The 17,358-nt window shown below is 45.8% G+C and overlaps 1 protein-coding gene across 1 annotated transcript in view; it reads left to right on the top strand.

Annotated features, from left to right (window-relative positions):
* Nucleotides 1-17,358, top strand: part of Nin (ninein) — a 94,424-nt gene that overhangs the window by 13,886 nt on the left and 63,180 nt on the right. The window contains exon 3 of the mRNA XM_023723736.1: nucleotides 7,341-7,422. Within this exon, the coding sequence (XP_023579504.1) occupies nucleotides 7,341-7,422 (82 nt within the window). The remainder of the gene's footprint in view (nucleotides 1-7,340; nucleotides 7,423-17,358) is intronic.

Consider the following 17,358-nt stretch of genomic DNA (forward strand, 5'->3'; position numbering starts at 1 on the left):
CACACCCAGTCTCAGTTGCAGTCTCAGTGTGCCCCAGGGGCAGGGCTGGCATGGCATGCCGGGGGTCGAACTCCGACCACTGTCTGCCTAAGCAGGCACTTTAATCCGCTGAGCTATTTGGCTGGTCCTCAGCCTGTGTCTTTTAAATAAGGTTTCGAATGAATGAATGAATGAATGAATGAGATTTCTACAAGAGCTTCTCACTTTAGAAATGAAGCCATGAAGAAGATAATTTGCCCTGATTGTATTGAAGCCTATAGTTGTAGTCAGTTCTAAAAATGTAAATCCTTTCCTTACACGACAGACCAACTTTCAGACAAAACAGCCCGCACCACCCCTCTTCCCTCAGTGCCTGGGGCTTCTATTGCTGTGCTCTTTGGTAGGAGTTGGAGAGCTGAAATGCTCTGTGTGCTTGGCGCACCCTAGAGTGACAGTAAGCCCCCTGGTAGCAGAATGCACCATTGGATCCCGGCGAGTCCCATAGGTTTGTAGACTTGGACCATCAAAGGCACTTGGAGATTTTTAGCATTAAAATTTGCTAGCTATACAACACTAATTTAGCTCAGCTTTCTACCTTTCCAGGGGCTTGGGGTTCCTTTCTAAGTACCATGATTCATTTCAAATGACAGATTTGCTTCCTTGATTTGTTTCCAATTCATTAGGAGCTTTGTAAGGTTTCTTTTTTCCAACACATATTTAATCATAGTTGAAGACTACATCAGAAATAGAGAAGTGCTTTCTGGCCGTGATGATTTGGAGTTGTCCTCTGTGTATAAAATTAACTTGATCATCCTATACTGCCTATTTATAACTACCCTACAGTCATGCATCATTGGCAAATTATTAATCTGAAGCCTTTCACACTTAACTGCTGGAAATGCAAGGATTTCTCATGATGTCTTTCAAATGCCTGACCTTTTACTATATTGTACTGTTTAACTTGAACCTATAATTGTTTATTTTATTTCATTTTATTTTGTTTTGTATTTCCTGCATTGGTCTTGTGGCTCCAGTATGTCGTCGTTCTCTTCCCTGCCAGGGGCTCCTTGGGGTTCATCTGAACTCCTAAGGGCCCGCGGTTCTTCATTTATAGAGAAGACCTTCTGACCAGGAGACCCGCAGACCCACTGCTTTTCTGTTAGTGCTTTCTTGTGGACTCATTGCAAAAGTAACTTTTAGGTTTTGGGTTCTGTAAAGCTTTGTCTTAGAAGTATTTTATGTGACAGGAAGCAGAGATGGAGGGGAGAGCTGTTGGGAAGGCCTTGGCCTCTGAAAAAGCAGGAAGGGACGAGTGCTAAATGGCCTTCTCCTCTACCTACTGTGTTTCCATAATGCCCGACCCTTTCCCACAGAAGATAAGGCCAGGGATGCCCATTAGGCCTCGCCAGCATCCCACTGAGGCTTTCTTTGAGTAGCTTCTTGCCTGTCTGAAGGGGATTTAATGTTCTTCGGTGGTCTTCACTGGTTTTAGACACCAGGGTTCAGTGTGGCAAAGAAGCTAGACATCTAGAAAGACTTGGTTGAGGTTCGACAGCCAACTTGAGGCAATGCGAGGATAGGCTACTAGAGTTCCCAGCCCCAGGATTTGAAGGCATATCTCCACCGTTTCCTCAGCTCCAAAGCAAGCATAAATCTCATTCTCAGTTGCCCTCAAAACACCACCATTAGCAACATCACCATCACTATCAACAAAAACCACCACTACCATCACTGCCACCATCGCCAACAACCCTATCAATATATGACTACAGTCAACAGCTATTACAACCACCAACCACCAGCCACGGCCGTCACTTCCACCACCTCCGCCACATAGAGACAGTGTATTATTACGCTGCAGTCTTTGGGGTCAGACCTGGATTAGAGCGCTGACTCTTGCTGCTATCAGCTGTCTTAGCATGTCTTTATAAGTACTCTGAGCCTCCGTTTCTTCATCTGTATATGATTAATAGATACCCTCCTATAAGATTGCGATGATGACTGACTGAGATTGTACTGAAAGGTTTATCATCCCACCAGTTACAATTAATCCACTTTGTACCATTGTCCACTCCTGTCCTCCACCCCTACGTTCCCCAAGTGAGTCTTTGACAGTGACTTTCAGTAATGAACTTCTATAAAAAGATTTTTATGTTAGCCTAGAGAGTGGGTTTCGCAGAGGCGTTCTCCTGCTGCAGGGTGTGTATCTATTTCCATCTGCAGGCAGGGTGCCTTAGAGCCGCCTTGAAGTACAATGTCACATTCTAGCTTTAGGTTTTAAAGGCTTGCAGTCAGTGACTATGAAGCTACAGAGCTTTACTGAAAAGAAAACATTTTGTAGCTGGGTTTTGCATTCTAGAGCTACATCTCTTTGTCCATCCAAGTCGTTGCCCCTTGCTAGCCAGTTATAGCTTGTGATGCTCTAAGCATTGTTTTTCTATCCCTTGACATTTGTTGGTATTCTGAACTCTAGCAGCTTTCCCCAGTGTTAACAGGCGTGAACCTCCTGAGCTTAATCGCAGATGCACAGACCATCCTTACCTGCTCAGCTTACCTTGTTAGACACTGGCTTGAGGTCTCTCACCTTGGGTCTATTTGGAGCACACACGGGTAAACTATGGACTCCATTTGCATAATGGCACAATTTTATGCAGCGTTAAGTTCCCTGTTCTACTTCCTGTTGCAGGTTTTGTGTGTGTTTGGGGTTTAAAAAGCGTTTGCTTCTTGTGGGGTGCTTAAATTCTTTTTTTCCTTTGTTCCCTAGAAGAACAAATTGTGTTTCTAAAAAAGTATTCATACAAAATGTGAGGAAACAGAGATGAGGTAAATTCCATTAAGCAGTGGTGACACATGACAAAAAACATCAGACGTGACTAGTCTCCTTATAATTTAGTTTAAATGTCATGTGTGTTTTTAGTCAGTTGTGTAATCGTCCTGTCCCTGCCAACTGCCCTTTGAGGCATGAGGGTATAGGGATGCTTGTAATGTGAACGGCAGCAATTATTATTCAATTGAGGAGGTCCGACAGGGACACACCACCCAGGATCTTGGTACCTTGTAAGGCTGCGTTGCTTTCTATATTTGTACAGGTTTCTCAATTTTGCCATAATACAATAGTCCGAAGCCCCCTTGGAGGAGGCAAATGGCACCTCCAAATTCCAGCTGCTGAACATAGCGCAATCTTGTGTGAATCTTCACAATAGAGGGCTTTCATCAGCATGTCGGCGCTGGGCTGTGTCCTAAGGGGCTTTGGTGCCACATCAGTATTCATGAGCATTGATGGAAAATGGCAGTAACCTGCCTCTTCCAGTGCTGTCTCCCTGGATCAAAGACGTGGCACTTACCGCTATTTAATCCCAGGCCCAGTGTAAGGAGGAAGTGAAGATCAGTGTCAGACTTCTCTGGTGTGTGTCTCGTTCAGGGTACTTGCCGGCTTCCATCTTGTGGTTACTCAAACACTTTTCCTGTCTCCTTCTGCGTTGTGTTCTCCTGCTGTTTAGACCCTGGGGTGTAGCCGGTGAACTCTGAGGGCAGAGGTCATAGGTGTTCTTGTGTCCCCTGCTGCCACCTGAAGCCTGGTGTGTGCTCTACACCTGGTGGCTCTGTGGGAACTCCGGGATTTCCCCAAGATCAGAACAGGCCCTGGGTCAGGCAGGGATGCTGGGCCTTGAAGAGCCCTATCAGAAAGGCCTGGGTCTCCAGGTGACCCTGTCGCTTCCCAGAGCTGTGTGGCCTTGAGCAAGGTGTGCACCCTCTCTGAGCTGCTCTCTGCTGACTTTAAAGGTGGGGTCTCTGCTTTGTGTCACATGCTGTTAAATTCAAACAAGAAAACGTGGGAAAAAAAGGAAATTTCAATAATAACCTCATTCGCCTGAGTATTGTTTAGGGCCAACATTAGCAAAATAGTCCAGTCACTGGAACTTTCATCTGTGTCATGGCAGAGGCCCCAGTAAAGATAGACCTTTGGGGACTTTTCAAATTCTTTTTAGGTGTTAGCCTATTGAATAATACAATAAGCATAACTAAATGTTGTTGGTCATTTAAAGTCTTCTCGATCTATCAACTTTTTCTTCTGTAATACAGAGTAATACCTTCAGTAATACCTTCATGCCTGGACCCTAGATGACCCTAGTTTGTTAAGTTTTGAGGTACATATGTCTTCTTTTTTTCAATAGATGATATAGATTTTTTAGAGGGGGTTTAAAATAGTTTTTCAAAGCAGAAATATATTCTACATTATTTTTAGTTGAAGAAAGAGTTCATGTCTTTCCTCAGTCCAAATCGTCAAGAGAGCCCCCGCCTCTGATCTGCAGGTGGCCTAATAAAGTTTGTAATAAGTTGGGTCAAGTAAGAATGAAGAGATTCGAGCTGGTCCTGTGGTGTTTTCTGTGGCAGTGCGTGGGCCCTGGGACACCGACCTCAACTTTACACCAGTCGTTCATTTCCTCATTGTCTGCTAGACCCAAGACTGGTGAAGCTCCGAGATACACAACCTCCCTGAACCTGAAGCTGACATCGGCTCAGGGTTTGCGTGCCTGTGGAGGAGACCTAAACCTCATACAAAGCCATAGGAGTTATTAGAAGTCATTTCAGATTCTTGGTGTCCTTGTCATTTGTGCAGGGTGGAAAGGTCATGCGACCTTCATAGCCACTACTCACTGAGTCAAACTAAGGCAGTCCCAGCTCTGGCAGGTACTTTCAGATTCCCTCTGTCAGAACGCAGGTCTATAGATTGCCCAGAAGAAATCTGCATTGTTGAGTAGAAAGGATGAGAACTTCTAGAGAGAAATGTCTCCTGTTGAAACAGGAGCTGCCCCTGTTCAGCTTGGGACCCTAGCCAGTGGAGGCCTGGGCTTCACTTCATCCGAGGCCCTCCGGGAGAATGCGCAGATGGACTTCCTGCACACAGAAGTCAGGCTGAGTCAGTGACTCTGGGCTTCTCCAAAGGCCCCTCCTGCTGCAGCTCCACCCACCTCTCGACTGTGTGAGTTGCTTCCATGGCCATTTGCTTTGCCTTTAAACATGGCCCTGTTTTGCTGTCACTGTGGTAGAACATTTCTCTAGCTGCTAGAAGTATTAACTACCGCTTGTGAGGCACCTAAGAAGTCCTGAGAGGTTCTAGGCATTTTATTATTCACCCTCCTGCCATCGGTGTGTAGGAGTCATCGAAGCCCGCAGCCCTTGCAATGCCTGGCAGTGCCCAGTCTGATGGTGCCTTGAGCTCATGTCTTTACTTATTTGTACATGTTTGTGATATGTAACAATTACATTCCTCATGAGGGGTTGTATTCTTCCCTTTCCCTCCCTTGTCCCTCTCTCTCCTTTGGTCCCATCCGCACTGTGCCTCCCTGACGCTGCTCCTGGGGAGGAGGTAGCACAGCGCACACAGAGTGTATGCAGTGCTCCTAGCATACTGCCTGCGTGACTCCCCTCCATGTTTCCGTGGCCCATGACCTCTGCAACAACCGAGAATTTCATCATTCTCATTCCCTGCTGTGTCCTGGGGACCTAGGATGGCTGCTGGCACGTAGCAGCTGCTCAGGAACTACTTGTACAATGAACCGTACCTATCACTTGCTAGACAGCAAACCAAAGCTCAGAGAGGTCTAGCAGCTCAGCTCAGTCACAGATGAAGTGAGTGGCAGAGGCGGAGCTAGGACCCGCACCCACCTGGGCCATGTGTTTATCCCCCTGGTCCCCTGAAGCCTTGTCAGAGAAGAGGAAAGATTCTGGTAGGAATTAGGAGTGCCTGGGGTGGGCCAGCTGGCGAGGAAGATGGCCTTGTGCTGTGAGCAGGAGCCGGGGTGCACCACGCCTGAAGCCTGTCTCAGCACGGGGACCACACGCTCCTCCTGCTGCAGGCTCCGGGTTATCACGCAGATACCTAATTAGCGCGGTTGCATCTCCGCAGTTGTTTCACCGTCCATAGATTATACTGCCTCGCCTCTTTAGCGCGTGCTCTGCCTGCCTTGATAGCCCCTGCTCTGGCTTCTTCAATTATGTTGATAATTAAAATCCATGCAATTTAATCTGAAATCTACTAAAAGGGTAAATCCTGAGTGGCCTTAACACACCTGTAGTTTAAAAAGGAAAAGTAACCATGTAAAGTGTTGGAAATGCCGACTAGCTCATTGTGGCGATGGTTTCACAGTGCCTATATAAATCACCTTAAATTTAAAAAAATAAATAAATAAACTGCATAGAGTCTTAAAGAATTATGATTTAGGGAAGTAATCTCAATTAACAAAAATAACATGGTAGGGAAGGCATGTGTTATTTGGGAGAGTGTTATAAATTGTAAGCAAATGCAGTTTTATGGCCTGTCGGTCAAGGTGGATTGCTCTGCTCTGCTCTGCCTAAGGTGTTAGCTGGTTTTTGTCTCCGTTGATTGGATGGCGCAGACTAACAAGGTGTCACTTTCCCAAATTTAATTTAGAAGTGTTTTTAAATCTGTCGCTGGTATGTGAAGCTTGGCAGTGTTTCGTGATGACATCCAGAGAGACTTCCCAGCAGCGCACGTTACACCTGTCCCCACTTTGATTTTATATTTACAGTAGGGTTCTATAGAAATGGGAGCCACATTGTCAAACTAGCACAACCGTAAGAAGAAATACTATCTCTCCCTTCCTGGGATAAGATCACATAAATTGCATTTACAGAGGAATATACTTGGGCCTAAAGAAAAGAGTTTTGCCTTTTTTTAAGCATAGTAATTTCCCAATTTCTGTTATTTCCTTAAGTAAACCTAGGGCTCTTTCCCACTTCAGTCAAGGCAGTTACATTTTTATGAATGCAGGGAAGCACTTTGCAAGATTCTTTTTATCTCTTGTGATCGCTATTGATTTCTGCTGGTTTACGGACTCACGGGCCTTGGGAGATAAATATTATATGGCCGCCCCCAGGCAAGACCAGATTGGAGCCATCCTCAGAGCAGTTAGCCCTTGAGCATCCTAAGACTGTAAAAGCCTGTGACCGTGGGTCACATTAGTTGGGAAGTTTCTCCTAATAGCTAACCTAACATCTTTGTCTTCTGATCTTCTTCAGAAAAGTAAAAGGAGCTGAGCATTCAAACCATATCTTTTCCTGTGTTTATAAAGAGGGTTTTGTCAAATAGCTTTCTCCTGGAGTGTCCCGTGAACATTGATGTTAAGATAAACAGCACTGTGTTTATGGCACAAGGTGCAAAAATTAACGGCCCACCATCCCTGCTGTGCTTTAGATAAATGAAAGAAGGGAACACAACAAAATGTGAAGGGATTCACTTTAGGGGTGAGGGAGGGATTGGGTGGTTCTAGGACCTTATGGGTGGTTTCTGTGTTCTTTGGGCTGTGGAATTGACTTGAAATTTATTTTTTTTTAAGGTACATTTTGATCAATTTAAAGAAGCATTAATACTTATACTATCTAGAACCCTGTCCAATGAAGAGCACTTTCAAGAACCAGGTAAGAGCCCTGAGTCTTCTCTTCATTCCCCTTTAAAAGTTGTCCAGGGAAAAGTGTGGGACTTCGAGGCATGGCTGGGAACGATTTGGGACATCTGCCTTTTGCAGATTGAGCAGTTATTTCCAGTGACTTCTCTTTCGATAGGATCATAAAAGCCTTGCAGCTGTTCAACACTAAAATGAGACTTCTGTACTAAACCAGCATAGTGTGGAAAAAATAATTGGATTGTTCCGAGGCAGCGTGTCAGGTGGCGTGGCAATAACTCACTCTTGGGATGAGCAGAGTGAAACTCGTCCTTATTCCCTGTGTACGTGGAAGCCTCTGATTTGGGGGCCATTTTTCCTGGAAGACAAATTGTGGCTGATGTAGAGATAATTTTGTTTAGTCCAGTTTAGTGGATGACCCTCTGCTCGGGACACGATCGTGTGACATTATGATTATTTATCTACCTTCCCCTATGAAAATTCTCGGAAATCATGTAGTCTGGTATTGCATTGCTAGTGCCTAGCACATGGTTAGCATCCAATGAATGTTATAAAATAGGAAATTTAATATTATACTTCATTGACTTTTTTTAGAAGTACCATACTTTTTTTTTTAAGTATGTATTTATTTTTTTTATTTATTTGTGTGTGTGTGTGTGTGTGTGTGTGTGTGTGTCCAGCTCAGCCCACCAGGGGGCAGGGCTGGCTGGCATGTGGTGCTGGGGGATCGAACCGTGGTCCCTGTGCTTTGCTAAGCGTGCTCTAAGTAGGTGCTTTAGACCACTGAGCCATCTCACCAGCCCAAAGTACCATACTTTTTAAGGCACATAATTTCATGTATAGCTAAGAAGAAAAAATTTTGCCAAATATAGCGTAAAAGGCCATTGGCTATAAAATATATCCTAGTTTCAGTGTATTCCAACCTGGTGTTGTTGTATGTGAGAATCAATAAAAAATACGGTACATACTTAAGAGGAAGACTATACAATGTAGAAATTTGTATTAAATTACAGTCTAGTTTATCAAATCAGTGGTTTTTAGCGCCAGGAATTGAAGTTGACTATACAGGACACTAGGAAATTTGAGGGTTGGTGTAACTTTTATAGTCATTTTGACAGTAGTTGTATGTATGATTACCTGAGTTTTTTCCCCTGTAGCTTGTGCGCTAAAGGGTAAAATTTACTCAGAGTAAATTAACCCTTGGTAAACCTGACTTTAGAAAAGACAGCATCAAAAAATATAGTCCAGGGCTGGAGAGATAGCTTGGTGGTTTAAGTGCCCTCCCTGGCAAGCGCAAGGACCAGGGTTTAATCCCTGGTACCACATGCTGTGCCAGCCCCACAACCTGGGCATACTGTGCTGGCCACTGAGCCTGGACATGGTGGTACACGGCTGTAATCCCAGCGCTGGGGAGGCTGAGACAAGAGTATCAGTACGAGTCTGAGCTGGGTAGTAAGACCCTGTACCAAATAAATAAATAAGTATTTTTTAAAAATATAGTCCAGGGGGCTTGCCCCTTAGCTCAGTTCTTTAAGTGGCTGCTTCAACAAAGCAGTCAGGCTCAGGTTGCTGTGGTTCAATCCCCACAACGAAGCCAGCCAAACCTGCCCTGAAGGCATTCGGAGCAAATAAATAAATAAATAAATAAATAAATTAGTCCATTCACTCGTTAAAATAAAATACAGTCCAGTTTGAGACTGAAGAGAAATCATGAATGTTTTGTGACTACCTCGACTGACTCAGTCTGACCCATTTAAAGAACACAGATGGGAGCGCATCTTCGAGGCGGTCTCGCTCTTCACCGTCCGTACCTTCTGAAACGGTCCAGATTTTTGTTATGGTTCCGAACTCTGCCTTCAGCAGCGTTTGGGATTTTGGAGTGAGTCTGCCCTTCTTGCTGATGGTGACCACCTTTAGAAGGCTTTTCTCAACTCGGAAGCTCTCCAGAGCCCTTTGGGTGCCCCCAGGGAGCCTGCAGTTTTGCGATTTTTCCAGATTAAAAGTGGGGCCTCTGCCAGTGACCCATGGTGGCTCACAGACCTTTGCTACTCATGTGATCTCATATTTTGTTGGTATTTTTACTTTTTTAAGATGATAACAATTATGCAGTATCTGGAGATTCGGATTAGGCAGTGTTGGCGTCTCTACTGGGGATACCTTTTGGTTACTATGAGCAGAGGTAATAAAAACATGAATTCAGTATTTTTCTGTGTGCTCCTCATGTGTTTATGTGGATTTATTTGGAAGGGGCAGCCCTACCACTAGTTCACATGATCCTTTCGCTCCTCTTTCTTCAAAGCCTGTTGTAAAGTTGTATAAAGATGAAAACTGAGGATGACCACCGATGTGGGGTTTTCCCCTTGGAGGGGTGCAGGGCTGGAACGTGAGCAGCTGCATGAGCTGGACACAAGCTACTCAGGCTTGGGGACAGCCCGGAAGTAGAGCTGGGCCGTCCAGCTCCAGATGGTGGCTTCATGGTTAGGCGTGGGCCTCACCGCTGGGCAGTGATTGTAATTTGGATCCGTCTTCCCCGAAGGCACACAGAAGGGATTTTTATGGTTTTGCCGTGTGCCGGGTCCTAGGGTGGGCTGCAGCAAATCTTTGTGACAGAACAGTCCCAGAGCAGTATAATGCAGTAGCGATGTAGCATTTCAGCCAGCATTTAAATGACTTCGCCTAACATTAGTCCTGGCAGGATAAAATCTAGAACAGAGCCTGTGCCTTAGGGGTGTCCCATCTAACGTGAGGCACGCGCCTCCCACGTTGCCTGCTTTGTCCTGACCACCCTGGGCCGCCTGTCTCTTGCCCCTCTCTCGCCAGCCCCTCCAGTTGTTCGTGGGGATTAAGCAGTTCTTTCCACTCAGACATTCTCTGCCCACTCTGTGACCCGCTCCTCAGGCTGGCTGGCTTGGGAGGGCAGGGACACAGCGAAGTGGGTCAGGGCTCCAGCAGGGCGCAGCAGGAGGTGAGCTGTGTTCACCTCCTCCTCTCCCTTTGTGAAAATAACTGTCACTCAAATCACAGACCATGGTGCTTGAGAGCAGGAGAGAATGCTGCCCTTTTATCAGAAGGCCATAGAGGCCTAAAGAGGCAGGGGAGGAGGCTAACACCATCACCCGGGGATGTGGTGGGTTTGGTTTCAGAATTTTAACCTTCAGATGGCTGCGCTGGCCTTCACTCATTGTAGCCTGCCCAGCGCAGAGGTCCAGCCAAGTGGCCAGAGACAGCAAGGAATAAGAGCCAGCCATGCTGCCCATCAGGAACAGGACGCCCTTGTCCCCTGCATCGTCTGGCTGCTCTGTGCTTGCTGCCAGGGGTCCAGTCTGTGTGTGGTGTTTTTGCTTTGCCTCTTGATATCAATAACCTTAGTGGACTTGGGGAGAAAGAGCTGCACTTGAACTATGGACAGAGAATGAAAAACAAGAGAGCCACAGCACACAGCCTTAGAAATCCTTAGAAAGAGGGTCATGAATGGATACTTTCTAATACCTAAGGTTTTTGTAAGTGACCTAAGCAGGCGCCCTGCCTGGCTGTAGTACAGAGATGTCAGCCTGAGGGGATGAAAAGAACCCTGAGGAGGGGTAGGAAGCAGTGGCTCAGCCACGCCTGTCTTGTGACCTGAGTGTCACGCCTCTGGGATCTGGGATCAGCTCAGATCCGAAACTGGTTGTGTTGGAAAATATTTCAGGTCTCTTTCAGCTTTAAGATTCAATCATGTTGTCTCCCGATAGCCAAATGACATTATCTGACTGTATGGGGGAAAGAAAGCTAGCTTTGTGCTTTTTGTAAGATCTTACCTAACATAAATTGACAGCGGAAAGTTCTTCCTCCTAAGAACAAATGTCCACTGTATTTCACGCCTTCATCTTCTTCAAATGAAAGGCAGTTGTGTATAAAGAATACAGAAGCCAAGTGCTAATGGGATTTGAGAGTGGAGGAAATTAAGCCATTATTTCCATAGTCTCGGGCTCTGCCACTTACAACTTCTCTGAGGTGCTGCTTCTATATTGTTGAAATGAAGGCGTATGGACTAGATCATTGTAAGCATCTTCATGACTCTGAGGTTTGTGATTCTAAGATGCTGGGAGGTTTCTCCGTAAAAAAGCAATAACCCTAATGATTGTAACACAATGAAGAATACTGAAATTCAGAGAAGGGCAAAAAAATGCATTAGGGATATAGGGAATCCTTGGTACATTCCAAACTGATTACCAGTGCCAGTGGTGTCACTCCCTCCTATCTGCATCAGTGGTTTAATTTTTAAATTATTTTTCTGAAATAAAAGAAGAGCAACAATGTAGTTATTAGCTATGTATCCAATTGTGATGGCTTTGGATTATTGGATTTTTGTAGCGGAAATGCTGGCTAGATCGGGTCTCTGGAGAGTTCACCCTTGTTTGATGCATCCTGCCTGAGACTCCTGCTTTGTGTAGATGTTAGCATCATATGAAGCCCTTTCTTTCTTTTATGTGGCTCATTGCAAGTATCTTTCTTTTTTTTTAATTTTTTTTTCTTTTCAAAGTTTTATTGATAAACATATAGCAATGAGTCAGTTTCAAATCAAATCGAAAGTATATCTTTCTTTTTTATTGGAGGGGAAAGAAGACTCAGGTTTGGAAAACCCAACTCCTGAGAAAAAAAGGACTAGGCATTGTTTCGGTACAGATGATTAGTTTTGTATGAGACCTTTGTACTTCCAGGGACTGTCCCAGGTGTAATTATTTTCCTTGTATTGTGAAGAAGCCATAAAGGTAATAAACAGAGACCTTTTCATTCACTTAGCGACTGTGTAGTGCGGCAGATTCTGTGGCGCACGGTTGGGATAGACTGCGAGCTGTAGCAGTCGGCGGTTTGGGTTAGCAGCTGCCTTCAGAGGCTGTGGGCTGAGCCCCGCTGCTGCTGCTGCTGCAGCCCCTATTTGGGGGAGGTGTCATACATAAATGACCCAAGAGGCTCGTTCTGTGTCCTCTTTTTGGCTAAGATAAGGACATATTTTTTTTTTTAATGTCAGTGAGATGCTAGTAATGAGGACCAGAAGTCTCCTCCGAAAGTTAAAAGCAAAGCAAACCACTACCAACACCACCACCCATAAAAGGGGCTATTAAAAGTGTGTTTATAAAGTCATAAAACCTGGAAACAGCTGTGACGGCTTGGCATCACATAAAATAAAGGAACCTTCCTCCTATAAGACAGCGGGTACCAAGAACTATAATAATGTTTTTGGTTAATGGATACCACGCTTAGATTTTATGCTATATGAATAATTGTAGATGTGCACAAAGATATGTGTATGGAGTAGTGATTTCAAATTGTGTGTATGCATGTGTGTCTCAAGTGAGAAACTTCGGTGGTATGCTATACCTGTGTAGTCAAGGACTACACAAAGACAAAGCTGTTGAAACTGTGGCATGGTTTTCCTCTCATTAGGACAATTTTACTAAGGATAAAAAAACCTTTTAAAAATATAGTATATATGCAAGAAATACATGTGTTATTTAAAATTAAATAGGGCCAGTGAGAATTTCCTTGGGAGTTACGTTTGTATTTTATTTCGACATCTGTGAGTGTCTAAGCAGGTTTGGAAACAGGGCATGCAGGTGGCAGCTATCTGCAGGGAGTCTTAGAGAACTGGTGTGGCCCTCCCTCACCGGCCCATGGATGAGGAGAAAGTTGCCTAACAAGGAAGAGAAAATTAGGCCAAGCGCCAGAGGGAGATCAGGGTGGCTCCAGTTTCTGAGATGACAGCAGATAACATCATCGCACATTTACCTGCCTGCCTCAAGAGATGCGGTTGAGGAATCCCTGGGGAATCGAGGGCAGAAACGCCTCCTGACTTAGCTCCTCAGGGCTCCCCCGCTGGGCACCCCTCACTGGCCTGGTGGCTTTGGGTCCTGATGGCTCCATGGGATCCATGCGGAACGACTAGAGCATGGCCGTAGCTCTCAGGACAGCAGTTGCAGATGACGCACCAAGCCCTTGTCCTGGGAGCCTGTTGGTTTTGCTTCCTCCAGATGAGGAAACCAAGCCTTTGGGACATTGAAGACTCCTGACCCTGTTGAGTATCCAGATGAGGCCTATTTAAGCCCAAAGCCCAGGATCTTTCTTTGAAGTCCCACTGCCCTGGACTGTGTTACATACAGTTCAGAGGGGTAGATAATCCTACCTGTAGAGTGCTTTTAGAAAAAGAATATGGCCATAGTCATCATTAAATAGGGAACTGCAAAAACAGTATGAATCGCATTAAATGCAAAGGAGGAAAGTTGTGCCAAGAATTTACTGGAAAGATAAAAGAATTCTGAGGTGAGCCCTTGAACAATGGGGAGGTTCACCTCAGTGAAGTATGACTGTGCCTTCTTCCCCAAAGTAGCCCAAGATGCAGGGAATTGAGCACTTGATCACTATCAGCTCAGAGATTGTTTCCTGTTGAGTGATCTTCACCTGCTGTAAATCTGAGAGAGACCCACTCCGAGCCTTCCCCCCAGGCGGAGCCAGTCCCTACCACAGTGGTGATCCAGACAGATAGGAGCTGGGGTGAAGGCTGCCACTTTCCCCAGGGAGCACTCGAAAGTCCCATTGAACAGTCCTGTCCCCACCTTGTGTGGAACTTTCAGGAGGGAGGAGAAGTCTCGGGTGAGATCCTCATCCTCCAGCCCCAGGCAGCTGCCTTGCACTGGGAGGGAGGGAAGGAAGAAGGGAAGAAAGAAGAAAGAAAGGGAGGGGGTGGCAGGGAGGCAGGCAGGCTGGCAGGCTGATGAGGCCGCTTCCTGCAGCTGGCTCACAGGCAGGGTGCACCCCAAGAAGCAGAAGGAATGGCAAAGAGGCCGCAGGCTACTGCTCAGGTCTGCCTTTGCCATTCCTTTTCTTCTGATCTCAGTTCTGCCCGTCCCACTTGGGCCATCCTCTCCCCCATTTCTTTCTTCTTTCCACCGCTCAACCCCTCCCCTCGCCCTCCTCTTCTTCTCTTACTGTCTTCAGCTCTCCCTCATGGGCACAGCCAGGCTGACTGGGCTTCTTCCTCTTCCGTGTGTGTGTGTGTGTGTGTGTGTGTGTGTGTGTGTGTTTGGAATCCCGTACAGATTTCTACACTCATTGGGTTTGCATACTCACCATGCGATCCCTGTGTCCTGGGGCATTAGGAGCAAGTGAGGAGGTGGCGGTGTGCAGGGGGCTGCGTGCATGGCTGCCTTTTGTCAAGAAAGCCTCTTGGGTGTTTGTCCTGAGGTTTGCACTCCCCCCCCCCACACACACACACATGCATGCACACACACGTGCGCGCGCGCGCACACACACACACACACACACACTTCTTATTTTCAGTCAATGTTAGGAGCCCTGTGAGCTCAGCCTTATCCCTCAGCTGAGGCCTCTGAAAGGGAACACTGTCTCTAGGACCAGCTCCCTAGGTGCACTCGCTGGGCCAGGGAATAGAAGCAAGCAAGGGTCTGTAGGACCTTCCTTCTGTAGGAATATCCCTGCTGCGTGAGTGAGAATCAGCAAGGCAGGGGCTGACCCTTGCAAATGGGCTCAGGTTATTTTTTGGTATCAGAAGAATTTGGTTCAAACAATGGTGTCGCCGATAGCATGGGCAGCTTTAGGGCAACGCCTGGTTCCTGGCCGCGGCCTCGCAGCGTGAGTTAAAGGAATCTGCCCGACACTAGAGGACACCTTGAGAAATCTGCTTTAACTGCCTGTGTGAGCTTTGGGTGCCTGTCCAACCACCCTGCTGCCTCAGCTTGTGTTTGTGCAAAGGAACCATTTCATAGATGGCGTTTAGGCTTTGGGGTAACTATCCCAGTCCCTTAGGGTTGTGTTGTTCCCTGGTGGCTGTTTTTGCCGTTTCACTGCTGCTGGAAGTTAGGAGAGAAATGAAGAGTGCAGCTGGTGTTTGTCACCCCTGCAGTGGGCTCGTCCCTCGGCGTCACTGTCCCTGCACTGTACTTCAATTTCCCTCTTACTTGAAGTGCAGGACATTCTGGTCATGAGTCATACATGGACATGGGAGGGGAACAGTGTCACAGCTCTGGGTTTTCTATTCTTGAGGCACATGAGAGGTGGGTAAAGAATGAGCTCCCAGGCTTTGTTTAATTTCTCTGACCCAGAGGGACGGTTTTTGTTTCTATCTTTTGGATTCCCTGATTGGATCGTTTTCTCTCCTGCTTGGTGGAGACCCAGATTCTCCTGCTTTATTCCAGCGTCTTAAAGGTTTGCACTGACCAAGGGCTTAGTTCATGGAGTAAAACTCAGGCCCTGTCACAGGGCCGGGGAGACGTATGGTGACAGGCTCACCTGGGCTGGGCTGGGGTCCCTCAAGCCAGGCTGGGCTTGTCTGTGTCCCCTCAAAGCCTATTTTATTTTTACTCAGTGAGGCAAAATAATATAAATGGAAAGTGGGAAAGAAGAGAAAATGACTCCAAAGCTAGACACTCTGGGCCGAATCATAAATACACTTTCAAGGAACTAAGCCAGCTAAGACCTCTGTTTCTGAGGCGTTTCCCATCTCTCCCTGAAGCCTGTGCTTAGAGCAGTTAATTTATTCTGTGTTAGTGGAGCTATGTAAATAATAATTCTGTTCATTTTTGATTTTTCTTTTTGGTTTTTTGAGGGGTAACTGGGAATCGAGCTCAGGGCTTTATGCTTGCCGGATAAACACTGTGCCACAGAGCTATGTCCTCAGCCCTCAGTGTTTTAATAGATCAAAGAACTCCCCATTATCGGCATAGGTAAAATTATCCCAGAATCAAACTCTGAAAAACATAGTGTGTTCCATGTGGTACACTCAAAACGAAGTCTTGCGTCAGGGCTGCAATTTTGTGACTGTTCCATTAGACCCTGGAGGAGAGGATGGAGGCATTTGTACGTGTGCTAGAGTGTCTCAAAGCCCCCACCGTGCCCACCACAGCCTTCTAGGACTGTTTCTGTTGACTTCTGAAGCCCTAGTTGAGATTAATAAGGAAGATCATAGTTTGCAAATGTTCAACCCAGCAATGACTGTTGACTGTGAATGTCCTCCCTGGGCCTCCCTGATCTGACAGCCTCTCTTCTCTCTGACATAAATTCAGTGGCATTGGTGCTGTTGATAGGAGAGGGATGTGTGAGTGTGTAATTCTAGAAGACAACTTTTTTTTTTTTTTTTTTTTTTTTGGTGCTGGGAATTAAACTCGGGACTTGCGCTTGCCAGGCAGGCACTTATGCCACTGAGCTGTCTCCCCAGTCCAACTTTTTATTCTCTCCCCCGCCCCTGGTACCAGGGATTGAACTCAGGACCTTGGGCTTGCCAGGCAAGTGCTTATTCTACTGAGCTATCTCCCCAGCACCAGTCCAACTTTTTAAAATGGTGTGCTGAGTCATATTTTTTTACTGGTTAGCAGAATGCTTTGGGAAATTCAGTAATAAAGAAAACCTAAATAATCCACTTTTACTTTGTGTGTACTGGTATCTTTAATCCAAAAAGATTATATACTTTAATGGCTATCTCTAGAAGCTGGCTGTTAGTTCTGTACATTCTGTAGTATGTAACTTAAAGTTTGCTCAAAATTGATTCTTAAAATAATAAAGTATTAAGTTCCTAGCAATGCAAAAATAAGTAAGTAAGTAAACCCAAACTCCACGGCTCCCTAGTGATTCACAGTCTGTTATCTTTCATGGGTTAGAAAAAGAGCTATTTGGAATCTATGACTGTTCCCTACACAATGGAGAGCAGTTTAGTAAATATTTACAGAACCATTTCAACTGCAGATGAGTTTCATCTCAGTCACATGGGGATTTTGAAGACAGTAGCTTCCTCCTATTTTCTTTCATCTGGAAAAGAACTAGATGTAAGCCAGGTGTGGTGGTGCATGCCTGTAATCCCAGCACTTGGGAGGCTGAGGCAGGAGGATCACCGTGAGTTCAAAGCTAGTTTGGACTACATAGTGAGGTCAGAGCTAGCCTGAACTATGTAGAGACCCTGTGT

The sequence above is a fragment of the Octodon degus genome, unplaced genomic scaffold, assembly GCF_000260255.1.
Source record: "Octodon degus isolate 3935 unplaced genomic scaffold, OctDeg1.0 scaffold00102, whole genome shotgun sequence".
Taxonomy (NCBI): Eukaryota; Metazoa; Chordata; class Mammalia; order Rodentia; family Octodontidae; genus Octodon; species Octodon degus.